The 27,915-nt window shown below is 38.0% G+C and overlaps 2 protein-coding genes across 2 annotated transcripts; one reads left to right on the top strand and one right to left on the bottom strand.

The window, feature by feature from the left end:
- The first annotated feature begins 858 nt into the window (after window positions 1-858).
- On the top strand, window positions 859-8,852 carry LOC147762866 (proton channel OtopLc-like). Its single transcript, XM_087009119.1, has 6 exons — window positions 859-1,130; window positions 4,137-4,248; window positions 4,463-4,775; window positions 5,214-5,371; window positions 5,642-5,783; window positions 5,999-8,852. Exons 1-6 carry the CDS (start codon window positions 1,099-1,101, stop codon window positions 6,940-6,942), a joined length of 1,701 nt encoding a protein of 566 aa, XP_086865245.1. The 5' UTR covers window positions 859-1,098; the 3' UTR covers window positions 6,943-8,852.
- Window positions 8,361-26,447, bottom strand: LOC106173411 (proton channel OtopLc). Its single transcript, XM_013554547.2, has 6 exons — window positions 25,804-26,447; window positions 15,601-15,727; window positions 14,621-14,924; window positions 13,562-13,719; window positions 11,119-11,284; window positions 8,361-10,873 (listed from the first exon to the last, which is right to left on the bottom strand). The coding sequence occupies exons 1-6, from the start codon at window positions 25,839-25,841 to the stop codon at window positions 9,870-9,872; spliced, it is 1,797 nt and encodes a 598-aa protein (XP_013410001.2). The 5' UTR covers window positions 25,842-26,447; the 3' UTR covers window positions 8,361-9,869.
- Window positions 26,448-27,915: the final 1,468 nt, after the last annotated feature.

Genomic DNA, 27,915 nt, shown 5'->3' with positions numbered 1-27,915 from the left:
TGCAAACGTATGACTTACATGTATTGAGTATGTAAATCACTTGAGCCGCGGGTCAAGATTGTCGTGATAGTCGCGCACGCTCAAAAATATTTCCCTTTGTATTATTTAAGTAATATTATCAATCAAAAATATCTGGGATATAGTGGTAATATGTCCGTTAATTTTCAGGTATGTTACGGTCCATTGCTTTTAGAGCAAAACCACACTGTAATTCACCCATATAAACACAGCGGCAAAAATTAAGCATATCGATATTCTCATGTTCATAGAAAAAAAAAATGGGTAAAGTACGGTTTATTTCCTACCTATCAGCCCTGTGTACGTTTTTTTATGGTATCCTATGTTAGAAAACATTGTTAACTGCATGTGATGTAGACATTTTCCACTCTGTCTGATTCACTGTAATTTTATGCAAATGCGAGACTGATACGTAACTTTTGAATGGCGGATTAATTAATAGTCTACAAGGAAAAAAGAACAATGTTGACGTTTCTTTCTTTCTTTTCTTTTCTTTTTTTTTTTTTTTTTTTTTTTTTTTTTGGGGGGGGGGGGCAACGGTGCCTGCCTGTGGCATTGCGGTAGTGGAGACACTCAAGCAAGCTGCGTGTCTCATTGCAGTGATCACAACCGATGTTCTCAGTGTGTTACTGAGGGTGAAAAGTGCCCTGAGCTTTTAGATACACTGAGTGCCAGCTTCTTCATTTCCACATATGTGACGACCGCTGTTGATATGAACACGAATCGGCCTCTGATTATGTGCTCTGTAGTCCTATTTTTTGTGCCATAGATTTGAATGATTCATAATTCTTTGACAGCCGTATATACCTGTATTACTGTATGCGTCTCTCTCTCTCTTTCTCTCTCCTTCGCTTTGTTGTCATCTTTTCACCAACAGATGGCGTAAATCGACCTTTCGAAGTGACTTTTGACCTTTTGACCCAGTTTTCACCTTTGGCCATCTGCTAACAGCATGCAAACCTCCACCAGTGCGTTATTTTCTCTGGGTGCAGGGAAGTAGCGAGTGAGCCTTAGAAAACTGAAGTAAATCATAAGATCTACAATTTCTGCAGGTTTAATACAAATCAAAATTTCAACACCATGGGCAGAGGTACTAGTACGAATACTTTTCGGTAAGTATAATTATGATAATGCCAGAAACTTGTCTTTTTTGAAACACTTTACTAAAAAAAATCAGACCTAGTGATTTCTATGTATTCCTATTTGTTGCAAAGCAGGTATAGAAATATAGAGTTTTAGCCGAACTTTACTTTTTAAATGATAGAATGGATAAGACGAAATTGTGCATTTGATCACTTTTTTTCTACTGATTTGCTATTTAATTTGAGTTGATAATGACGGTGGTATTTTACTCTCTGTTTACCCATCTGATATACATTCTTCGATATTATGTATATTGTATATGTAATATATATATATATATATATATATATATATATATTTTTTTTTTTTTTTTGTGGTGAATTTACCCAAATTTAGTCAATATTATACTTCTTTTACCCATACACAGTTCAATAAGATTCATTTGTTGTTATACTATAATCTTCCTTTATGTAGCCCTACCAGTAAACTTTATACATAGTTGGCCATTTGTCCCACACCTCTGTCGATTTACCCGTAAGAAGTGTTTTTCTGCTCCCCACGCCGTCACTTTTAATAAGCAACCTGATACTACTTACACATTGGTACAGATACGTAAGCCATGAATACAGGGGGTGGGCGGGCAATCGGCTTATCGTGAGAAGTTGCTTATGCTGTGTTGGTATCTTCGATGAAGAATTAAAACGGATTTTAGTTCTTTTATTTTCTTTTGAGATCGTTAAATCATCCAACAGTAGCAAGCGCTTTATATATTTTTATACTGTACAATTTTTGGTATATTCGAAGCGTATGAAATAGTCAGTTTTTTGTAGCAATTACCAAAACGATTTCTTTGCGATTTTAACCTTATTTCGTATATTCAGAATGCAGTTTACAAAGCCATCAGTCATATTCTTGGTATGTTAGAAAGCATACGTACTAGTGCTACGCAGATTTTCAAAAAAAGGTTGTCTTCTTTCGGCCTACACAGTTTTAATTCATAACATGTGACTGATGTCGTGAAGATTTTTTTGAATGAGTGATCATGAAATAAAATAGTGTGTGTGTGTGTGTGGAAATAAAATAGTGTGTGTGTGTGTGTGTGTGTGTGTGTGAGCGTGCCCACCACTTTGGATTTTTTTCCACGCTTTACACGTTTGGAAATTTGTACTTATTTTAGGTGTTACCTTTTTCTGTTTAATTTGCTGTTAAATCATATCACAGCCACCACAAATACAAACTACCAGTAAAATGGAGTAATTACCAGGATAGTAAATTTTTTCAAACACCAAAATGTTGTGTTTGTTATCTTGGGGAGAAAGTTTTAACTTAACTTGCGCCTCTCAGTCCGCTTGCGGCTATTGTTTTTACATGATGTTAATGTGCCTAATTATACACTATAATTTCTTTCCCCCTCCCCCCCCCCCCCAAAAAAAAAAAAAAAAAAAAAAAATCATGGATCTTTTCCCATTGTATCCAAGGAAGTTGTTTATAAGTTTTGATATTCATTTTTACTGTGCATTTTTTACTAGCTTGTTACATGTAGTCGTTACACATGTACTGAGCTAACGCCCGCTTAATCTGTACATTTGTCCCCTTGATCCCTTGCTTTGGTTGAAAATGAAGATAACGTGACTAATTGGTCTTTTCACGGATAATATGTTGTAAGAAACTGAAAAAAATGACTGTGATGATAAAAGGGACCCAGGTTGGGTGGGTCTTATGAAAAAAAAAACTGTTGAAAAATTGGTTTTTGATCCAGTGGAATTAATCTTATTGAAGTTGATGAAAGGAAACTTAACAAATCTGTCTTCGTTGTTGCGGTGGTATGGTAGTTCCATTGTTCGCTTTATATTTTCTTGTCAAATATAGGCCCGTAATACCGTTGACTCCTTTAAAACAGAATGCTTTTGTAACCCCCCCCCCCCCCCCTAAACCAGTGTTCTATCATTAAACCCCTGATAAATTTGAATATAGCGACCATAAGACATAACTCTCTCTGGGTATTGAACAAAGACTTGGAAATGAATGAGTCCACAGAGTATTTATTAAAAGTGAATTATCATCAGGATAATCTAATGTGATTGAACGGTTCAAAATTAAGTTTGACGTGTGTTCTCTGGATGACGTGACTTCTATAATCGAGATTATAATCGTAGTCTGTCACAATGGATCAAGGATGCGTTTAACTTTGTAATGGAGGCTTTTTTTACTGTCAGAGACTTTGGTCATTAATTATGTTGAAAGAGAAGTCAAAAGTAACTGCATGATGCTACTAAACGATTATTCAGAATGCTGATAGATTAGAAAATAACGGATTCTTTGTCTTGAAATATGAATATTTCAACGCAAAAGAAAAAGCTCACTTTTTTATGGCAGAAAGTCCTAAATGTCACAGACGTAAGATCAACATCATAGGAGATAAATATCTACAGTCGTTATTAGCAAAATAAATATCAAATATTATAAGAATGAAAAAATTCGGCTAAAATTTTCTTTCAAAACATGAACTTAAATTGGAAGTAAAGGAATCTATGTAGTCCATGTTATAATGCATCTTGCACGTACATGTATAAACCTACATGTAGGATTTGTGTTTCATTATTAAAAATCATCATCTGAAACGCTGGTTGGGGGTGGGGGGGGGGGGGCATCAAAAATTCTTATTCGGCGCTTTGGTCCTCCTTATGTCAATAAATCTTCAAAGTTTTTTTAACAAAACCATGGTTATCCATGGCGTTATTACAAACATTTTTATCAATTATTATTATCTTTTACAAGTCGTAGTGCCCGTTTTTTTTTTCTTGTCAAGTTGGATAAAAATACATTATGCAAAAGTAAGTTCATAATTTTAAAAGACCACCCGTTTTCTGCCACCTTAAGATAAAGTCTGGGGAAACCGAAACGCTGCATATTCATTTAAGTTCCTTTTGGTGAAATTGAATTTATCATTAACTACACAAAAAAATTCGTAAGCTAATATCTACATAAATATTTTTTCCTTTTGTTTTTCTCAAAAACCTAATTACTCCTTACAGTGTCCGACAGTTAAGTGGACTGTATGCGGTCTTCCTGGGTTGCGTGGGTCTCGTCTTCCCTCTGGCCACCGCTTTTAGCAGAGACAGCATCACGGATTATATTTTCACCGAGGTAATATGATAACGAGGGATGGTTAGATTCACTCATATGTAAGTTATAAAATAGAGTAAATATACGAAAGTATCAGAGTTCAGTGTGCAGTATTGACAGAAATGCCTACAGTCATTTGCATATTATAACAACTTTTTTAGTCATATTGCTAACTAATTTTAATTATTTGGCCTTAAAGCATGACCATAGCACAACTGACACTTTTTTCTGCCAGGTGTTCCATATGTATCTCTATGCAGTGTCAACCGTCTTCTTGGTGTCTCTCCACATTTATCTACTGCGTGGGTGTTGTAAGACGAACTGCCGTCGTTCAGCGTCTGACAGCGTCAACCTTACAGCTGTGAGCACTGAAAACCATGAAGTCGACAGTCACAACACTAGTGACTGCGATAATCATTCTGGGATACGCCCGGACACACCTCCCAAAACGGATGCTATCGATCCGGATTCTGAGGCGGAAACCCGACAGATGGTGGCCCACCTGAAGGGCAATGGGATTAGCTTGTACATGAAGGCTGGTGCAATCAGTGAGTAATTGACTCCGCATTTGATAATTTGCTTAACAAAAATTAAACCTGATGAGTGATGACCAGTTGGTTTTTAGGCCAAATTATCATTCGCCGGACATTTTGATATTCGAAAGTTGTCTATTTATCTGTTTTGAAAAGTGGGAACGCAAAACATGTATAATTTTTTTTATTTACAATGTGTGTGTGTGTGTGTGTGTGTGTGTGTGTGTGTGTGTGTGTGTGTGTGTGTGATTGTGATAAACTTATTGAGGTACTATTTCGGTAGGTGTTCCCAAACTGGAAACTGTAAATATAAACCCTACATCTTCAGCTTTGTGTACTTTTATAACATTACGATTTACCTCGAAACCCTAGCAGTGCACGTGTAATAAATAACCCAACTCGACAGGCAATTCTCTTGTTAGCTTTGTGAAATTTTTATACTCTTGTTTACAGTATTTGCCACGGCCAGCATGATATATGATGGGTTCAAGATATCAGAGTTTGCTCAAGACCAACCAAGCAGATGCATGTCTGTCGTCAGCGTTATTGTGACGGCATTCCATCTGATGTTTACGTTCGTGCAGACATTTTTCATCTTCAAGTATCATAAAGTAAGTTGAATGTATAAGCAAATGTTGTTTTTTTTTTCGTATCAAAGAATATGCCGTGTCTTTTGGTGCGAGATAATGTTACAAGACAGCGCCACTTTTATCAGCTTTTTTATTCGGAATCTATATGATGTAGCTTATGATATCAACACTATTGCTAAATTAATGGTTTTTCTTATAATTTTTTAAAACTTATTTTGAACTAAATACCGTAAACTGTTACTGTTTGAGGCGAATTGTGTTAGAGAGGAAAAAATCGCAATCTCCTTTCAGATCGTCATCAACCAACACAATACAGTTGCTAGGTTTGGTTTCGTTCACCTGCTTGCCACCAACGTGAGTGTGTACATGGCCTATCTTATACTGGAGACAGAAGAGCAGTACAGAGAGTTCGTCGCCGGGGTGAACGAAACCGGTAAGGGGTTAATTTCTTTTCTACTTCCTTTTTGATTTATTCGTTCATTTGACCCCTCACTCTCGCACACATTTACTCATTTATTGATAATTGATTCAGTGGGAGATTACCCAGTGTTGTGTTATTACTTAAAATGGCATAGTCCTATTCATATTGTTTTACACAAAGATAAAGAAGTTGAGAGTCGATACGCTGTAATATTTATTTTCCACAAGGTGTTTCACTCATTCTGCAACTTGACGGGTCACTACAGCACATCACCTCCATGGACTGTTATACGGCAACCACCATAACAGACCAGGCAAAGCCGTACTTGTACCCATGTGTACTCCAATACAGCATTATCGCCGCGGCCATTATTTACAGCATGCACGCGCATATTGGGAAACACCAACCGCCTGTGTCACCATCGTCTGCTGAAGAAGACACACTCCCGGCGGAAGAGTTCCGTTTTGCTGAGTGCCACAAATCCCACACGGGTTTGTTCTTGGGCATTTTTGTCGCCATTGTCACCCTTGTTGGTTTGAGTATTTATTTTGTCTTATTTGACAAGTCCCCCGAAAAAGCTTTATTGGTATTCATATCCCTGGAACTGCTGCTTCTCTCTGCTGCATGTTTGGCGACAATTTTTGGCTTCTTGAAGATGAGAAATCTGGAATTTGTTGGAACGAAGTTGGGCACGTCTGATGACAGTTTATTGATTTTGGGGACTGTTGGAGTCTACATCTTGCAGCTTCTCACAAGCGTTGCACTTTTCCACGAGCTAAACATAATGAAGTTAGATTTGAAGGGAACGATGTCACTGGCAGTCTCTCTTTTGTGTCTTATTCAGGCAACATTACAAACGCTTTTTATCATCGACGGTAGCAGACGGCAGCCTCGAAAGGTGGACCACGTGATCCACAAGCCAGGAAGAGCCCTCGTCATTTTCCTGATTCTCTGTAACGTCTCCTTGTGGGTTGTGAATGTGTTAGCGGTGAGAAGGGCTGAGCACAATGCACAGATGTTGAGCCTTTATGGACAACTGCCTTGGAAAATAATGACTCACATTTCTGTGCCGTTGATAATATTTTACCGTTTTCAATCGGCATCGACACTTTCTGTTATCTGGGGCAGTGCTTACAAGGAGAAAGGCGTAAGGCTCAGTTCAGAGGGCTGAATTCTAATCTGTTGAATGATAAGGAGCTCTAGTCAAACCTTCATCCAAAAATTAATTTTACATATCTTGTACTTTTATTATAATTTTTGACTTTTTAAAGACATTTAAGTGGGGATTTAATCGGCTTTATTTAATTTGCTTTATTACAAAAGAAACGCAAATATTTAATTCGGTGGCTAGCTGCTGAAAGGTTTTTAATTTATGTTATTTGTCTGCCTAGTGTAAGGGCTAGTACAATGTAGGCCCTATATCCGTCTATAATGCGGAATCTGAATCTCAATTTTAATTGTGGGCATTTAAAGGGAAAGGTTTATGCCCTCAGTGGTAAATATAATGAGCGATAGCCTTCTGTATACCGGTACATGTTGCTGCTTCAATCTGATTCTGTAGCTTACGCGTTTGAATGGAAATCGAGTTTTCTGTTTAACACGTATAACGGACCCTCTTTTGAAATATATATATATATATATATATATAAAACTTCACACATTGAATGTCTGTTTGTATGAATGATACAGCATTACAAAGGTTGGGTGAAGCGCACCATACCTAATTGCTCTGTAGAGTTGGTGCACGTCCCTTAATTGTGACATCCCAGTGAAAAGCTACACACTACAGCACAGATAAATTGCAATGGTGAACAAGAAAATCAGGCTTTACAGAGGTATATGTATCTTATATTAAAGCAATAATTATTCTGTGTGCTCTCTGATTGGATGTATATGTATTAATGAGGAAGTACGACTGTAGGATTTATGTGTAGTGTTTACATATACTGTATATAAGTAATCTTGAAACATTTGACGAAAGTTTTGTATATAAATTGATATATATTAGATACTGTTTGTTGTTGGCCAAATTTTCTGAGGTCGATCTTTTTATTTATTGATCCTACTCACAAACGCTCACATTCTTGCGCGTTCATCCTGGCGTGGATTAATGCTGAGCACAGGTGTAGACTGGCATTAAGAACTGCGAGAAGAACACCTGTTAACACAGCCCAGATGAATTCAGACCTCGACTTATATATTCCCTGATAATATTCAAATCTATGTTGTAGACATTTCCTCTGTCTTTATTCTGGGTTTCAGAGAATTGTTTTGAGACAATGATCTCTGTGTTTACAGCGATTGCCTGACAAAAACAGTTTCTCAATACCACAATAGGACTTCCTATTGACTTTGTGTAATATAAATGTGCTCACCAAAGAGAAGTTTTCACTACAAGTACTATCTTCGACTTTGAGAGCTCAACCGCCTCAAACTGCAACTTGATAGCTTGTACCTGTAGATAAGCAGGTAAATACCAGTACACAGAGGATTCCACTCGTTTCTTTCTTCTCAGGTGGAAAATTATCCCGATAATGTCCGGGATGGCACATGCTTTTAACTTTAAAATAGTACCAGAAAATACACTAATTGGGGAACGTAATTATTTATTAAAAACTACATGCTTGATATTACAGTAATCAAGTACCTATAGATATTTTCTAAGTATTCATAGCACATAGAGATAATTTGAGCAATGGGTGTTTTGTTTGTTTAAGTACGCGTATAGTAAATAATACACAGTTGGACATGATTTTAGGGTTTACCACAATATATCAATTCATTACTGCATCCACAATTATAAAGCAATAAATGTTAGTTTAGTCATAATTTTGGAAGGCATGGTTTGGATGTGTAGCGGCTCTATATATAGCAAAGTAAACATTGTCTTCGACTTAGGACGGCTCATTGTATAGAAATATCAGCGTTATGTTGTAGAACAGTTCTCGTGCTTACCAGCAAAGAAGCAAATGAATATGCACTTATGAAGAACATGAAGAGTATTGACTTTTACTTACATGCTAAACAATTTGAGTATGTATCAAGTATAATATTTATAAATAAATGAACGTACGTGGTTTATTGTGTGCGTGTTTTCATTATTTGTGTTTGTTAATATGCTGAGAGAAACATAAATACATGTACTTAATAAATAACATAAATGTATAAGATGTACACGCGTTTTCTTTGGACAGCTAAAAGAAATAAACATATTTTCTTAATGATTTTAAGAATGCGCATTATACATTTACCGTGTTATAGGCCTACATAATGATCATTATTTGAAATGACTACTCAAAATCAAAAGGGTGTCTTGGTATGTAAGTATCAATCTAAAATATGATAATTCTACTCAAAATTTCTTCTTTTGTTATGGAGTAGCTCTGTTCTCTTGTATGTATATTACAAAGTCTAACATATACAACTGACTAGCACATACAGGGGTATGAGCTTGAAGCAGACGCTTGGAATCGCCTTGCCCCTGTGTTTATGTGGTCGAAGTAGCACGAGTCTTCTTTCTGTAAAAAAATGAAATGAATTCCGATAGTTTAACCTTTTTACGTCCACATAAAAAAGCACAGTGAAAAAGTGTCACAAGGCGCGAGGACCGGATGCTATGGCACAGCATATACAGAGAAAACTCAAATATTACAACGCAGTCTTCATATGGTTCTTGTCAGTGCAAAGCTCCTTTACTCCGGGGCTGTGGGACACGAAGGTTGAATCCAATGTCAATGGCGGATCCAGGGTAGTGACACAGGATCATTTGAGCCTCATTTAACATCTCAGGTACCCTTTTTTCCTCTGCTCCCAGTATAGCGAGCGAAAAAAAAAACAAAGTGATTTTGCCATCCTTGTGCACAGCATATTAAAGTAACAAAGTTCTCTTCTAAAGTTTTATATATGCCAGGTGAAGAGAAGAAATTTTATTTTTTATCCCTGCTCCCTCTTCTCCATTTTTTCTATCCCTATGCAAATGTTTCGTAATACTCTCATATGAAGCCAGGAAACACTTGCATTTCCAAGCTTAAAATGGGCCGTCACTGACGTATTTGGGTCTGGCTTGAGATAAAGTACAGTAGCTTAAGAATAATAGCGTCAATGAGGAGTCAAATGGTCTGTGTCTGCCTCACTTTCCACTACTTCGTTCTCTTCAGCAGGCGGAGAATCTTCATTACGATTGAACTTCGGAATGTGGTCTTTATGCGGGAGAAATATATTTTTCCACACCACTGCTAATACCGTAAAGGAGTAAAAACGGTAGAAATTCATCCAAGGAACAAATGCGTTCGTTATCGTCGTCCACGCCGGGAAGCCAAATATACCAACGTAGGCGGGAATCATGGTTCGTTTTTCAAATGCAAAAGAATCCGTCAACCACATGCCGAGATTTGTGATGAGAAGAAACGTGATGACCTCTCTTCCGGGCTTTCTGATCACGTGATTCAGTTTCCACGCCCTCTTCGTCAATAACATTTGTATGAAGAAAGTCTGAATTGATGTCTCTATCATTTCCGCGAAAGATGACACAAGAGAAAAGCACGTTATCAGATCCGAGTCGTGGTGTGAAACCCAGTGAATGCACGAAATGACGGCAAATATGTTAAAAGTGTACATACTAGCAGTTCCAGCGATAAGGAAGTAGTCCACTCTCTCTTTCCCAATAACAAAGTCTCTAGTTTGAAAGAACCCGATCCCAATAGCGATCGAAGAACTCAGATACAATACCAGTTGTATGGTAAAGAATAATGCCGCTGCGATTTGGTCGTTTTCTGTCTTATCATCGTTTATAGCGACTGAGAATACACTCAATCCAGTCACGGCAATGATAATCAATATAAAGCCTACGTACAACCCGTTCAGTGCATGGTGACAGAGTTTGTAAGCACCGATCTCCGTTAGCTCTGCTGGCATTTTGTCCTCCCGTGGTTCTGGGTATATGCCGACGTTGCGATAGAGATTATACATGACCTGGGCCCCAATGATGCTGAACTGGATGATAAATGGATAGAGAATTGGTCGTGCTTTGTCCGTTATTGTCTTTAATTGAAGGCAATCACTGCTGCGGGCCCAGGTGACTGTGGTTGGGTCAGATAGGTTTTCTGAAATTAAAAGAAGAAAGATACTGATTCTATTTAAAGAGTGAAATGAGGAATGAAAAAGGCAAGGATTAACCGTTAGATAATGATACCTTTTCAGCATTTGTCAAGGCTTCGATAACTTAAATAGATGAAATTGTGGTCCCTGCCACATGTTTCTGCAGGCTAGCTATATTAATAATGCTTACGAAAAATGTCCTGCAAATCGATATACATGTAGACCAAGGAAAATGTGCAAGGAAACTAACCTGGTTTTGGAGTGCTGATGCTATCAACATCAGCCGCCGAAGTGTATTGTTTCCGTATTTTTTCTTCAGTTTCCAGAACAAAGAAGGCAATAAGGACACATATGTGCGTGACCATTGTATGCAACAGACATAGCCTGGCAACTGCCTTATGTTTATTGATAACCAACTGGAAAACGAAAGTAAACAACAGGTTTACAGTAATTTCAGCAATTTTACATTGATTCCGCTGAAATATAAAACTGTAAAGAACAACGATTGTTCAAAGGAAATATAACTTCCCTACTTTGGTACAATTACCCCTCTTTCTGACTCTGATTTCACCAGAATGAATGGCATCATGCACTCGTAATGTAATTATAAGAAACCCCGAAGACAAAAAGATTTGTTTGAATTACATCAGAGTTTAGTCTAATGCAATTCTGCAATAATCTTTGCTCCTGTACCCTTTGACAAGAGCCCGGGTTTGAAATCAAAATCGATAATATCTTAGAAACCCATTTATCTTCAACTTTGAACATGATAGGAACCTTGGAAGATGAAAATACTCAGAAACGAAAAGCTCTCAAAATGGTTCATTTCTCGTGTATATACGGCTCGTTACGTATTGATGCCAAAAATTGAAGGTAATCATTGTATAAAAATTAACTAGTTTCAAATCATGACTTAACAAAAAATACATTGCAATAATGCCATTTCCTAATCTACAGACTTGACATTTAATATGGAATATTTTTTCCAAGTAATTTTTTATCAGTTTTTTTCCTATTTTGCTGACTGATAAATGAAAATAAGGATTAAAATCTTGTTTTAATAACTTTAAATTATCTCTTTGATGTCATTGTGATATCAATTCATTAATGGAATTTGCCAGAGAGGCAAACAAAAACACATTGCCTATACTATGCCATACGACTTCCATTAAAAGAGATATTTTGGATCTCCATATTTTCCAAATTATCGTCTGTAAAAGAGTTATACGCTCCACAAAAGACCCTCATGTCAGTTGCTATAGTCACAGTAATGGTCGCTGTTACGCCTGGCCTCTTCTGGCTGTTGCCAGCGCTCTCAAGCGGCAAGGCATTGCTTGGGGTAGGTTTTTAGAGTTCAATCTGGAATAATATTCCAGGCATCGGTCTAAAAGTGTCCAATCTGGTCCAGTTTTGTTGTAGGACATGTAGGCAGTTGATTCGTCGAGTAATGGCCTACCGAAATATTGTCTATGTGGTTCAAATGTGGCGATTTTGATGACCAGGGTAACTGCTCATTCCCTTGGTTCTGTAAGTTATCTGCTATTAAAAGTGCTCTGTGTGAACCTGCAACCTCACCGTGCAACCTAAAATTGTTCCTAAGGTGCCCCCTATCAAATGATAGTCAAGTGGTTCCGAGATTATTCCTTAATTTGATCTGGTTCAGGTTTTCGTCGATGACTACCATTGGTGTTTTGGCACCAATGTGGTATCCACTCCAAATACTGACGCTGCCAATCACCCTTTTCACTTAAGACCCGGCATATGCTTCGTCGTAGGCCTCTTCTGGATATTTGTAAACTCTGTTTTGACTAATTGGGCGGTACAGGTGAAATCTGACCTCAATAAAGAAAGCCATGCAGTTTCAGTGTTCTATCCAGAAACGGTCATGACCCCCAATTCATTAGAGAAACAGACGACGATGTTTTGCTGTTTGCAGTAGGTGCCTCGGAGGTCGTTTGGTGTTTTTACCTGCTTAACCCAGTTTGGTGTTCGCTAAGGGCTTTGAAAAACGCATTTTGGTGGCAATTTACCCCTCGTTCTGAACGGACTAAGTGTTTTTTGTTTGGTTGCAGCAGCGTATCCCGAAAGACAGTGGGTCCTGTACCCTGTAGGTATGATTTTGATACACTGGGGGTGACCTCTGTGTAGGTACATCAGTCTGGTCATTACTCTATAAAACTGTGGGGACCGTTCTGTTTGGCGCTATGATCTGTCTGGTAATGTCTGTCTTTTTTGCGCCATTCTGCCATAGATTAAAACATTTGTAATGCACTACTTGACTCATCTTCCGCACTGCAAAACTGACCGCTTGCATGCAAAATTTCAAATTCTTCTATGCAGTAGTTGTCGACATATGGATACTTTTTTGACAGAACCAAGCTTTGCCTAAGCCAAGTTTGACCAGCCCAAAGGAACACTACCCAATTAAATCACTGCATATTACATAATGTAGCAGCGCAACAGACATGAAAGTCAGTTAATTGGTAGCGACACACCTGACTACACAGTTCTCCATTCACAAATCTTATATGAGATCGGAGTTTTTTGAAAAAAGAACGCATTTTTACCTAGGTATACCTTCGAAACTGAAATATTCCATATTAAATGTCAAGTCTGTATAATGAAGATAAGAACACCTACACATACATTACCAAACTACCAAAACTATTTGTTTTGAGCTACAGTGTACCTACCGCTGAGTAGTTGCTGATGATAATAATCTGCGTGAAGGTAAAGCCTAGCTGTACACTGTGGAGAAGCACGTTGACTGGGGTTTGACATCCGGACGCATAGTGCCCGATAAACTCTATTATCCCCAGTGCGTTGTGTCCCATAGCGCCAGTGGCGAATACTGAAATGAAAAAAAAATAGTTTTCGGAAAACTTGGAAATTTTTGGTTATAAATTTTTTGCAGTAATATTGTTATTGGTCAAATTGATTGAACATAATGTTACATGCTATATCTTAAGTTGAGTGTCCAGGAGTTCTTTAAATGTTGTTTTTATTATTCTATCTGAAAATAAGTATTCCCAAATTCAAACCTCCTAATTCTCTTCCAATATAACTTTGACGTACCGAATGTTAAAAAAACTTTAAAACAAGTTACTTGCCCACATTAGGGCAACTACAGTCCTTGTTTGAATAACTGTCAGCACTTTAATTATGCAGTCTAAATCAAATCAACCGTAATGGTATCAACCGCTTAATCCAATAACTTAGATGTTATAGAAAGGGACGGAAGCTACAAATGGGAATATAACAATTCTTGGAATTGTTGAGAGATTTCGGAATCAATGATATTTTTTTACATTTCTGTACTAACAAGTACCTTTTTCGTTTCTGATAGAAACGGGGATAAATAATTATGAAAAATAACTGACAGGACCAGAATTTAACAATGAGGGCGTCAGGCGTGCGTTATTTCCGACTCAAATTGGCCGCACTCAGTAGTGCCCAGTTAATGCACCGCAGAGGAGACGAGTAGGATATATTTTTTCAACCAGTAAAGTCACCCTTTTGAATTTCATAAAATGAAGCAATCATAAATGAAATTTGTGTGGTACAAGAATCCCGAATCACTTGCTTTTTCTGGACACCTTCTTTGTGCTCTTTTTGCCGGTCAGTCGGACCGAGTTTGTTCTTATGACGTAACGTGCAACGACCTTTCACTTCTTTCGGCTTGCATGAAGGGGGGAGTACCTCTTCTACCCCTTCCCCGATCCCCACATAACTCTTTTTAAAAAAGCACTTACGGGCAGCTCCGAACCTCATGTATCGATTTAAACCGGTGCCAGTGAAGAACACAGGGGGGAAATGCCATTCCGCCAAAAGAGGCTTGGACCTGGGAGAGTCTCGTCCATTTGTGTTGCTATGGTTCCCTTTCTCGCTATTGCACTGTGGAAGCATCGGTGTGTCTGGCCTATACTCCGACACGTCTTGTCTGTTAGAGATGATCTCTTGGGTGATAGTGTACGGCTTCCCTCGCAGCCGTAGCAAGTAAAATCTCAGATAAATAAAGAAGCAAAGGCTGAGGGAAAACAGGTACAGCAAAAACACCTGAAAGAAACAAATGTTGTAAAATCAAGGTTCCACAGACACGTTTTTTGAGGCGTAGCTCAAAACACTCTTAGGTTGGCATTTTGAAATCGGGTTTATACATTAAACATACATGTTTTCTCTGCCAAGAAAAGATTCCGTAACTAGATAGGGCTACGATACCCAGAATGTAAAAGAAAAGAACATTTTTTGGCAATTAACCTTTACAGTGATAAAGCCGATGCTTGCTCGAAAAGTAGAAAAGTCATAAATTCTGTTTTGTTTCATTTTAATCAACTGCTTCATGCTGTGGTTTTATGTTTTCGCTTCTCCATCAAGCTTTGGCTGGCAATTTAAAATGACCTCCTGACTGGTTTTGTTATCATTTAATGAATGTATAAAAGGCATCATTAGACTTATGATGCCATAATTCTAAAACATCCATCTGGCACTTAATAACAAAGTGCAATGCTGAATGATAAATGAACTCAAAATCAATGCTTTCAATTAAAAACTGTCAATGCCTATGGGACTTCAACAGCAATTGAAAGCTTTTAAATGTGATTTCCCATTTAACCATTAGTACAGATATGGGACTAAATAGGCATAAGGTTTACAAAAAATATCATCAATGAAATTCAATAGCTGTTTGCACACAAAATGGTTTGCCATACAAGCCTTCACTGAGATTCCTTACCCAAGTGTAATAGTATGACGTTTTGTCGTCTGGAGCCAGAGCAGACGACAGTGGAAAGACAACACCCAGGCAGACGACAAACAGCCCGTAGAAGTGATACATCCTAGAGCCCAGTGCCTGTCGACATCTGAAATAAAATTAATTTGTTGAATTATTATTTCTACTATTATTATTTAATCAATCGTTCAGTGTGTCAAGTAGTCAATACATCTACCAGGGGCATTCGTTTATTGATTATTTTAATAACATTTTCACCTATTCATTCATTAGCCTATTCATTATGTTCATTTACCCTATAATTATTAGGAATATTTAGCATTTATGACCCTGTTCGGAAAATTGAAAACCCACTAATAAATGAACACAGCGAAGAGATGACAGTGCTTTACTTAGGATTTAGCCTGGGGCAATTTAGTATATCCATGTATGCGGTAACTGGGGAGATAGATACTTATTATACATGTATGAGAACTAAATAATGGTGACATTTAATGCGACAATAACTGATGATATCGAAACTTTATTTTAGAAATACATCCCTGTCTCTCTGAATAAATTTGAGGGCCACGTCACATTTTAGTCATTTTAGGCCTATTGTTCAAAACTCGAAACGTGTCACATGGAAGGAAACGGCCAAGATGTTTTCAAATATCCGTTTTGACCAGGGGGCGCATTGTTATTCTACTGTTCCCAAACTCTATAAAAGTCGAATAAGAAGACCCCTTGAATTTTCCAGTGAACATAGTTTCCTACATTTCTTTTAATGCGACTGACATTTGTAATATCTCTACCACTGGGCAATCGGTTCTTTATTGTTGGTACCGGTACATATTTATTGTTACAATGTAGATTATTGGTCATTAGCTATTTTGGCAACTGGACGCATCTTGCATAAATTTCGTACCTGATTCGATACCGAATGATAAACAAAAAGGAAAGCACAAACAGCTGGGCATTGCTCGAATTTAGATCAGCAATGTTTGATAAATAAATAGGGATATGTCTTCTTTAATTCCCATCCAAATCAACCTATCAACCCGTCCGGATCATTAATCATGGTCCCCGTGTAATTGTAACCTTACCAAACAACACTTGTACCAGTAGGAGCGCAGGGTGCTGGTTTAAAGAGATACAGCAAAGCTACAGGCCTTTAGGGTGAATTGGACGTAGCGATTTACCTGGTCAGATGTTCGGTTATCAATCATATAATTTATCCCAGCTTGTATCTCAATCGTGGAATCTGTGGGGCAGTTTGTTATAGGAAATGACTGGATCAAAGCACTTGTTCTACACAAACGCTTTAAGTTTAGGGTCGTTCACCACACTAACAAGCGATTTGCCATGGAAAAACGCGTACCAAACCACAAACGAGCTGTCTCGGTAATTCAACAGTAACGGTGAGGACTGTTAATGAAATTAAATGCATCCACTAAATGCATTTTTCTAAAGATAATTTCTCCATGTTTTTTCAGTTATAGCTGGTTATCAATACTGTTCTTTCCTGTTTAAAATAAGCACGTGATACTTGTTAAACATCTCTATTCCTTATGAAATTAATCAAAAACGAGAATTTAATAGAAATTGGGGGAAACAAAAGAATTTTGAAAGGTGAATAAAAAATTGAAGTAGTTTATAAATAGACAGCAAAGCGCTCATTTCTCCTTATATCACTACTTTAAACTTGGACAGTATGAAGCACGTGCGCAGTGACATCTGCATAAGCAACGGAGCGTTGTTTCAATATCCACAAATGAGCTTCAGTGTTTTAATAGCCATAAATTAGGTTCAAGAATAATGACTATCAAGACGTGCTAAGTACACAAGAAAGGCTCAAAGTTGTATGTTTTGTTCACACTTATTTCTACAAAAGGATTCTATTTAACTTTGAAATGGAAAAGAACAAAAATAAACACTTAACGGAGAGCAGTTGTGGTGCCTCAAACGAGTTTCCGACCAAAATAAAAACCTGCACTATGTACTGGTGTCAGCCAAGGCATTATACTGACATACAATTGCAATTTACAGCGGCCTCTTTGGAATCTTGAACGTTTTTCTGTGACTTTTAGCGGGAGAACATGGCATAATGGTGCTAGCCTACGCTTACCGACCGTAAGCGTCGTGAAAGCTTCGTCACGTAAAGTACAGCATTAATTCAGGCAAATTTAGTTTAGATGTAAGTAAAACATGACTATATCGCATGATACAAATCCAGCAAAGCAGGAAATAAAAAGAGAAATTTTGTGAAAAAAAGGAGATCGATAAAATAATCACAACATCAGAAGATTTTTTGTCCTGTTGAATTGAATGTTGTCAGTCGTAATTTGCAAATGAGGCTAAAGCGGATTGGGAACTTGGGATATTTTTGGAATAGCGTGACTTAACTTCCACGGCGTCATTCGTTAAAGCAACCGTGATGGGCTTTTCGATTATCAGACCTAGACCAAGACACGTAAATACTTCCGATATACGTGGCATTTATTGATCTCAGCAAAAGTGAATATTGGACGTGGAGAGAGAGAGAGAGAGAGAGAGAGAGAGAGAGAGAGAGAGAGAGAGATACAATTTTGAACGTGGAAGTAAACTGAAAAAAATTGCATTTCATTTCAAAGCGTTAACGCTAATAAAACAACTCATACAGTTTTGTTACTGATGGTAAAAGTAGCACACAATTCAATACGGAATGGTATATTAACAATATAACAGTCTTAGAAGTCATTACCCTATATCTGCCGGAGGAAAAGGGATTAATCAAACCAGTCATATCAATTTTTGGATAAGCAGCATACATGTCAATGATATTTATTAGACTCTTGAGAGTTACTTAATCTCCATAAGAGCCTTTTCCAGTTACAGAGTAACTCGGGAAACGCTCCACGTAGCATTTTGCTGAGGGTATTTGCAATGAATATGTCCCCGAAATTGGAATTTTTGTATAAATGACCGTCTGTAGAGTCAGGCATTCAGTATAACTAAGCACAAGTACCTTTTTCCACAGGAGTAAAAGTAATCCAGTGTTCGATGGTGACTGTTTATGGTAAGAGTGTTCATTTTCAAGTCATCCATTTTCAAATTGTGTTTGTACATTACCCTGATGTTTAATCTAACTTTTTATTCCTTTCGTAACAAGGTTCAAATATATGAACAAGAATAAAGAATAATTAAGGTGTTATAAGGCTACTATACCGGAGTTTCTTTTTTTTCACAAGATGATAGGGGAAAACCACCTGGATGGTCTTTCCTATTGAACCAGAACTGTAAACTATAAACCAGAACTCTGCGTTTGTCAATAAACAGTCTTTTTCAAAAAAAAAAAAAAAGGGGGGGGGGGATACTATCAGCATAATATAACTTAAATTATGCTTTGGTTATCCTCCGTTACATATTTTGGCATGTCAGACCACTTATATAATGAAAGGCATCATATTCTATACAACGCACTGATTTCGAAAGCACTATATATAATGAAAAGGTTTAGAACTGAGTCAGATGTCTGTTATGAGAATATCTGGAAAAGCAGAGGTCGAAATACCATACCCACAGTAACCAATTGTATTTGACACTTCGGCAGTGACCCCTTCGAAAAAACTAAGCCGACTGACATCCCTCCCCTGCCAGTCAGAAATCAGTTTAGTTCACGTAATTCGGCGATCTACCTGTCGGATAATGTGTTCCACTTGTTTCAATACAATCATTACCACGTTCTCTATTCAACATCACATGATTTGAACAGGTAAAATAGCCCGAAGTGGTTTAAGATAGTTAAAAGAGGGCTGAAATGGAATTGCACAAAAAACAGCAACCGGGTGTTTTTCAAGACCAGGGGGCCATTCAAACTGAAGTACCCCCGCCAAGTAAAGACGCATGTATTTATGTAGTATACCTTTTGTCGCGTGACCGCTTCTGTACAAGAATTTTTAATAATCAAATCGGTGGGTAGAAGGATAGAAATGCCCCCATCATATTGATCGGGGGCAAGGGTTGTGGCTAGGTGTTAAATATGATAAACCCCGTGCTTCTAAACTGCAGAATAATCAATTAATACCATTAAAGTATTGTGTTCGTGTTTTAAGTGCCTAGAAAACATATTCTAAGGGTGGGATTAACTAAAAGCTATCAAATATTGATACAAAGGCGATTATTTAGAATATAATTCCCAATGCGCAATGTTTACAGCTGAATGTTTACCTCAAATTAAATCTGTTTTCGGTAACATACAAGACATAAAGGCAAGAATACATTAAAGGACGCATTCCAAACACGTTGATACGCAGACTAACGGATCAAATATGGCAGACCCACTTGAAAGCTTGCCGCATAATCCCTTAATAGACACTGAATAGATTCCCTGCGGGGATCACGATGTAAGCTTTCAAGTGGGTAGGCCATATTTGATCCGAGGATCTGTTAGTCCGCGGAACAGCCACTGTTGTGAATGCAGCCATGGAGAATGTGTTTTAAAAAGAGGAACATGCGCTGAAGGCTCCAGATGTCAGATGGGGCAATTTGTTTCCGTTTCCTTCCAACGCCCCCACCCGACAACGTATGTACTACAACTAAAACAGTATGAGGTCTATATACATGGATAGTAACATTTGGGTTGCCCTTAATGTGTTGAGGAACATCCTTTCCAATGAGTTCAAGGATAATTCTATTTTCCTTCAAACTTGCACTCTTCACCTAAATGGTACAAGGGAAAACAGCCATATCGACGGTAGACGTAAACTATGCCTTAGAGAATTTCGACCAAGCATAATTCAAATTGTTCACATTACTGCCAATACACTGGTGTTAGTGTAGGTATCCTCTATACAGGTGGGCACTATACATAATTATTCGTGGCATTCACTTTGTTGATCAGAGACTTATTTTGATAATAAATTAAATATTGATATCCACATACAAGAATACCGTCCAAACATCATCTGGCAGCGTGTCTAGAGAAAATGAGTAAAATGGGAAAATGGGCAAAAGAAGCCAAAACCAGTAGCAGGAACAAGCAAAAATTAATAAATGAATAAAACAAATAAAGAAAAAAGGGAGTAATTAAATGAATGAAGAAAAGTAAAGAAAAAAGCAGGCTAGAAAGTCAAAGAAGAGACAAATACCAACGACATTCTACGGTTTGCCATGTATCAAATGCCAATTGGGCTACATTTGGTTTATCTGAGGGTGGTGGTGGGTGGAAGCCAATTATGCAATACCAGGCCCGTAGCCAGGGGGGGTTCGGGGGGTTCGAAAGAACCTCCCTTTTTGCTTGGAAAAGGTCCACTCTGGGTAAAATTTGATTTATGTACTTGAGGATTTTATGGTAAAAGGTCCACTTTTTCAGAAAACGAACCCCCTTCTGAAATTGCTGGCTACGGGCCTGAATACCTATATATTAATACCAAGTGATGACATGCTCGGTTTATATGTAGTACACTGAACAGCATAGGTAATTTTTGGTGACGTCGATTGGAAATTCCGCATATAATGATACAGGCAGGATACCGTTTGCGAATGAGGAAGGCTTATATTAAACAGGTAATGTTCTCACAGAACTGCTTGAATGTATTAAGTTCCAATATGCATGAGATACTTAGAAGACTTATTAAAACAAAAAAATCTTAGGATCTACATTGTTATCTTCTATCAGCATTCGTTGCTGCCAATAGCATTCTTGTAATGCTTGATGCCAACAAATATCAAAGGCGTTGGGGTATATCTAGTAGTAGCTGTCCCTGTATGAAGAAGGGGTTGTCATTTGAAAATGTTAAAATGTGCTGCCTGAGTCGAATTTGACCGTATGTGACTAACATACACTGTAAATGACTTAGATAGTAATTGGGGTACACTATACCGCACATCTTATGTCACAATGAGGTTTAGGCATTTTACTGTTGTGCTGCCGAACCTTTTTCTTTTGAGCCTATTTCCCGTGCCATAGCCAACAAACGCGCACAGCGTAGTAGTCATTAAAAACACTTTCCCCCCTAGTATCTATGAACGATATATCGACTTGGATCTAATGCGAAACGCACGATGGATGATAGTTTGTAACCCTATGATTATTTTTTTCGTTTGTCTTCGTTGGCTGTGAGGCAGGCATATTAAGAAGATATTCCCATCGTTCTTTTTCATTCCCGCGTTCTCGGTAGAGCCTCAACCGTAATGCCAATACGCACATGTGCATGTAGCACATTACAGGTGAGTTTTGTGATAAGCACCTAATTTAGTTTCTTTGTCAGTTAAAACAGACAATTGATCGTATTGATATTAGTGCAGCACAGAAATTAATCGTGGGTATTTTCTCTGGATTAAGAATGCTACATTAATACACTCAACAGAATTGTCATGAAGCACCAGTTCCACAGATATTGTGTTTAGTATTTGGATAAGTGAATTTAAGTAGACGATTATCCTCACGTCGCCTCTCCCTCAGCTGTGAAAATAGCCAATTAACCAAAGGCCTGTAAGTTAAGTTGGATCGAATAGATTTTTAATTATCCATTTAGATAATGAGGATATAAACATTGTCTCGTCGTGAAATATTGCTGTGCCATCAAAGATACATCGGGAAGAATGTAGCTGTAGCTGGTATACGTTACAGCAGTTTTTAGTGTGAAAACTGTAATACTGATTTTAAACAGATCTCTCTAGCCAGAACAAAAGTTTAAAACCGATTTGATAACAACTACACATGTAAGTACTGCATTCGATCAACAAAGAAGAGAAACATCGCCTTTTTATGGAACATCGAAATCTGGGGCCCTTATCCCCCCCCCCCAAAAAAAAATTATAATAAATAATAAATAATAACACCAAATGTTTGCACTGAATTGTAGTCCACACCCTTGGAGTCAACCATGCCAATTTTTGTGATGACATCTTACTTAGTTACAGAGTTATGTCGGGAACCGATCACTATCTCACAACTATTTACAAAGTGGCGAAACTGACAATTAACGCCTGCCTACCCTATGTACAATAGTTAGTGGGGTGGTGAATGAAGCAACAAAAAGGCGTTTCTGAGCTAAAAAAAATGTTTATTTGTATTGCAAAAATATTATGATAAGTATTTCACATAAACGAAAGGGAAAAGGGCTATTTTGCCAAACTTGGCCTTTCTAACGTATCGATTCCCCTTAAGAAGAAGTACAAATACGTACGAAACGGTGCCTATTAAAACGTATTTTTACATTTCCTAACTTCTTGAGCAAAAGCTATTCCAGGGACGATATAGGCGCTTAACGGCATCCTCCAGTAATTGAGGAAAAGTGGAAGGAAACACGAGCCAAAATTATCCTACGAGCAGCCTTAGATTACCCTGCCATGCTCTTTCGTCTTAGTTTTCGTAAGGGCTTATATTTTTACCATAACTACCAGCGTTGTATACAGTTGTATATAGAAAGGTAGTACAAACGGCGGCGCAGGTAGAGTAGGCGCACGCGATGAACGTGATGTAATGCCAATGAGATCCCCGTGCTTCTAGTTACTATAAAGACGTCACAGAAAAGAAGTGGTAAATAATTTATTCATATTTAGCTTGAGGTGGTTTAATACCCATGGTAAACAACCCCTAATGCTCCGGGGGAGCATTAACATAATTTCTTGAAAGGGGTGGTTCTAAAAGCTCTCCAAGGCTTTGTGGGTCCTGTTAATGTCAATACGATTTGTGTAAGAAAGCAAGAGGTGGGCCTACCCTCCTTAGTATAAGTGGTGTGATTTGAGGAACATATTGTCCAAATGAGATGTTTTCTATCATTTGATTTAAAATAGACCGTTTGATCTGATGGGATCAACAGATTGTAATAGTTATAATGATCTATATTGGTAAGTTTCTTTGCAGTTGACTTTTCTCTGTTCACTTATTGGTGAAATTCATGTTGCACCGAACAAGTGTTTATACTTAGTCTCTAGTTTAACTTTATATGATTAATATTTAAAAAATCTCCTGCCTTCCTATACTTTTCCACTTATTCATCTTATGTAAATCCCCCTTTACACTGGACGGCGTCCTTTCTGCGTCCAGCAGTACGGTCCCATTTGAGAGTTAAAAAATTATAATACTTTACGTGCCGACAACTGGCCGATCATTGAGCATTCATTCTGATACAAAATCAATGCTCGTGCCTCCTTATTAAGACCTCAGCGATGCCAAATTTCATGGTCGCAGAAAGGACGCAGAAAGAACGCCGTCCAGTGTAAAGGGGGTATTAGCAGTCGTTATAAATTACCAAGCGTGACGATTTGGTTTACGGCGTTTTAGGATGTGAACGCGATAAGTCGATGGGCGGCGCTTTGTTCAGTAACTAAAAGATGGCTTTTAAGCCATTTTAAAAGATGTTAAAACATCTTTTTGTCCGCCTCATCTCCAATCAACGGGCTCTTCAATGTTGGTTATTTGCAAGGGGGAATGCACCTGCCTTCTTGTACAGAGACCTTTGTTCAACTATCACGGCAATGTGAGACAAAGACCATCAGATCCTAACTGTAATAAGAATGGTTCAAAATCACTATTCATTTCCCCCGGCATTTGTAGACACAGGATCATATGTTGCTGCTAAATATTGATTTATCGGAATGGGGAAAAAAGATGTCCTCTGAGAATAGACAGGCATGATTGGATTTCGCCGTGCAACAAAGAAGGCTACAGTGGACAATACTATACAGGAGAAGAAAGAACCCCCCCCCCCCCACTTGAGTTAGAAACGCTCGAGAGAGCTCTGTGTATTGCCGCACCAAACTTAACGAACAGCAGATGTAATTGTTATCGATTTTTTAATAATTTTTCTGAGAAAATAAGAGAAAGATAGGTATACTTAGCGAACTGTAATTATAATGACAACAAAAACATCGCAATTATTTTATGGATTCCAAGCACCGCATTACTGGGGTTTATTTAATGTTGAACAGGCATGTAATAGTACCATCTGGCCAATACACTCCTTGCACTTAGAAAATTGCACTGGCTCTTACTCAATCGACTGTAATCAACGTGCCTGAAATAGCATCAATCCCAATAGGCCTAACATACGAAATCCCTTGTGTTTTTTATTTGGTTAATAAAAGGTTAACCATTAATAAACACGCAATGTAGCGTTAGCCAAAATCAGAACTATCGACAGGTCTGGGAAAATACCCATCTGTCCCATTTCATTTTATCCCTCATTTTTGTATCACGTATACATTTTTTGCCCCTTTGTTGGGTATTTCGTTACCTTTCACTCCCACGGGTAATCTTAAACGTGTTGTATTTGCTCAGTTTTGTCCGGTACTAAGTAATTACAAGCACTGGAGAGTGCTACACACAATGGAGAAAGGTCTCTATTCGCCGAGAACCCGTTACTTTACCCTCTTCACTTAACGATTAGTCTAACACTCTCGGTATAAGAGCACGCATTGTGTTTGTTTTACCTAATTCTACTTTTACAAGATAATGCGTGCTCATGTCCTTTTTTCTTTCACTTTGTAAGAAGATTAACATATCGGGTTACCAATAGTTGAAACAAGCAATAATGAAATACAAAAAAAGAAAAAAAATAACCAGTCAGTCGATGTAGCGTTGGGTGCGTGTCTAGATTTTTGTAAAAGCTGCCTGTATAAAAATGATCAATCGATCAGCGGAAATTAAGGTTAACTGTTGAGAATTGCTTGCATGGCCCATGAGAGCCGACGCAAGTTCAAAAAATAGCCGTAATAATGCCGGTAGCATTATCATTAAATAGGGCTGGACGTGTAAATACTAAACCACTTATCAAACCATCTCAAGTGAAACGTCTAATGGACCATAACATATTTTCACATATATTATTTCATTTATTTTCGTAGTCTCAAGACCAGTCCTATAAACTTATTGTCCGCGTCTAACAAACCATACTCCAAATGTGCTGTTGTCAAAAGTCAGTTAACTTGGTATTATAAGTATTACACATCCAGAGGATAAAGTTTGTTTGATCATGTTTGGTTGGCTGTTTGCTGGTGGAAGATGCATGAGGTCCCAGTGAGACGATGCTCGAAATACACCTCGGGCTTTCACGCGATAATATAACAAATTCTTGGTATTTCCGTAGATCACGCATCACTAAATGTGAATCGGTCACGACGGAAATGACTTTCCGACAATAGAAACCCCTCTATCAATACATTAGCAAGGCCATAAAGCATTTGAAAACACGGAAACATATGCTACGTACGTTATACGGTTCTGTGAAATTGACGTACCTGTTTCTACTTCGCCTCTGCTCAGTTTTTCCCATCATCCTATTGTATTCTCAGTCTGTTCTTGCCTGCATTTGCACGTTTGTATAAACTCAAGGTAGAAGTGACACCTTAGTGACTAGCCTCTCTCTCTCGCGCTGAAGGTCGTAGTAGCACCGGGCCAAATAACATCTCAGTTTTTCCCATCATCCTATTGTATTCTCAGTCTGTTCTTGCCTGCATTTGCACGTTTGTATAAACTCAAGGTAGAAGTGACACCTTAGTGACTAGCCTCTCTCTCTCGCGCTGAAGGTCGTAGTAGCACCGGGCCAAATAACATCTGCTTTTCTTCCGCTGAACAAACAAGGTCTTACAGGTAGAATTAATATGCAGGTAAAGCTCTCTGCTACATGTGGGCCTATTTTGCCACTTTTAAAAACCTGCTTTGCCTATCGACGATAGGATTAAAAAATCGAAGATCGTGACTATCGATGCGAAGATCGAGCAGCCTGATTATCGCTGCGCTGTAAAATCAATAGTTTATACGTACAAAATGACAGTAAAAGAAAGTGAATGACGTAACAGCACGTCTTCCACGCCTTCCTGGCCGTCTTTAAGAGACAGCACGCATCTGCTTCTTGGCGGACTGTTAAGTGGCAATCTTAGGCTGTGTGCAGGGTGCTGTAATACATCGGGCAAAAGTAATGGGATATTTGCTCTGCTCTGCTGAGAGATTATCCCGAAAGGTGAAGAGGCACCTGTGGCGTGTTTTCGCAGTTAATCAAACGGAGAACACTGACTATACGCTTTAGAAAATATCTGTATGTCTGGGTTGCAGTTTTGTGCTGGTGTGTTACGCTTCAGCATAATTTTATGTCCATTTCATTCTATCATCGGCTAGACCTTCCTTCTTGGTGATCAGCTACACGACTTTTAAGGGCATTTAGTTGATCGTAAACTTGCAAATACATACATGTATATACTGTAATGCCTGCTGAAGAAAACGCTCTGAATATTCGATCCATATTTCTCCAAGTAGCAAAGGTTGATAATAAGAGTAGAAAAAACTACAAAGGCAAAAAAAAATCAATTTAAAAGATAAAAATAATGATAATGAACTGCAACATTATCTAACTAAAAGGAGCGTTTTTCCCTCCTACTACTGTACTCCTTTTTTGTAGCATTGTCTGAATCCTAGTCATAAAGTCAGTCTAAGTGTATCAATTTTGGCAGTAGAAATGTCTGAAAAGACATTGAGAACAGAAATTTGAGGCCACCAGTCATATCGAAAAAGCAGCAGACAGTATGAGATTATTAGGAAATCACTGCAGTTGTATTGGTTTAAGGAAAGAAAGCCATTATTTGCTATGGAGGAAACCCCTTCTGCTTTTCGTCTCCGGCTCTTTCCGGATACTGATCAATTAAACCACTTGGCACCTCTCTCTTTCAAGTATGCTAGGACTCGGAATTCATAATATTGGATTTTAAGATTAATATGGAGGGTCCAGCAAGGAGTATTTGCCAACAGCTCTCGATGAATGATATTTGCTTTCTTGGACAAGGAGGCTTTCGCAAAATGTTAACAGAGTATCACTGAACAAATACACAGTCGCTGTAATATCCACAGACCTGCATTTGATTCTATCTCTCCCGTCTATTTGCTGCCTTTCTCTTTGGCAAATATTAACGTAATTCAAAAGGAAATTGACAAGGAAAGGGAATTGTGGTGAGCATGAAAATTGAACGTTCGATACGCAATTAGGAACCTCATCCTTGCCAAAATGCGTCAATAAATCTTTCCTGTACTGGCAGAAAAAGACAAAGGGTAGGCACGTAGCGTTAACGGGTTTGGTCTTTTAATGGTTCAAACAGCACCCCGGGGCAACGAATGTGCGTTTTCTATAAAATTAATAATAATAATAATAAATGCATAATTTCCAAGACGATATCCTTTGTGGAAGATACATTGGCTATAATGTTGTGTTTGTGCAACCTCTGCGACATCTGGTGGCAAAGGTGATACGTCACATGTCACATGTCATGTTATTCTTCATAAACCTGAATGGTAATATTTCTTATTTATTTAACCTTTATACTAGGGCTCTACTGTAATATCAATAACCAAAAGTGTTTATC

The sequence above is a fragment of the Lingula anatina genome, chromosome 3 (genome assembly GCF_051362555.1).
Source record: "Lingula anatina isolate TDL-2025a chromosome 3, LinAna3.0, whole genome shotgun sequence".
Taxonomy (NCBI): domain Eukaryota; kingdom Metazoa; phylum Brachiopoda; class Lingulata; order Lingulida; family Lingulidae; genus Lingula; species Lingula anatina.
Note: the sequence above shows the minus strand (reverse complement) of the source record. Positions and strands in the feature narration are given on the sequence as shown.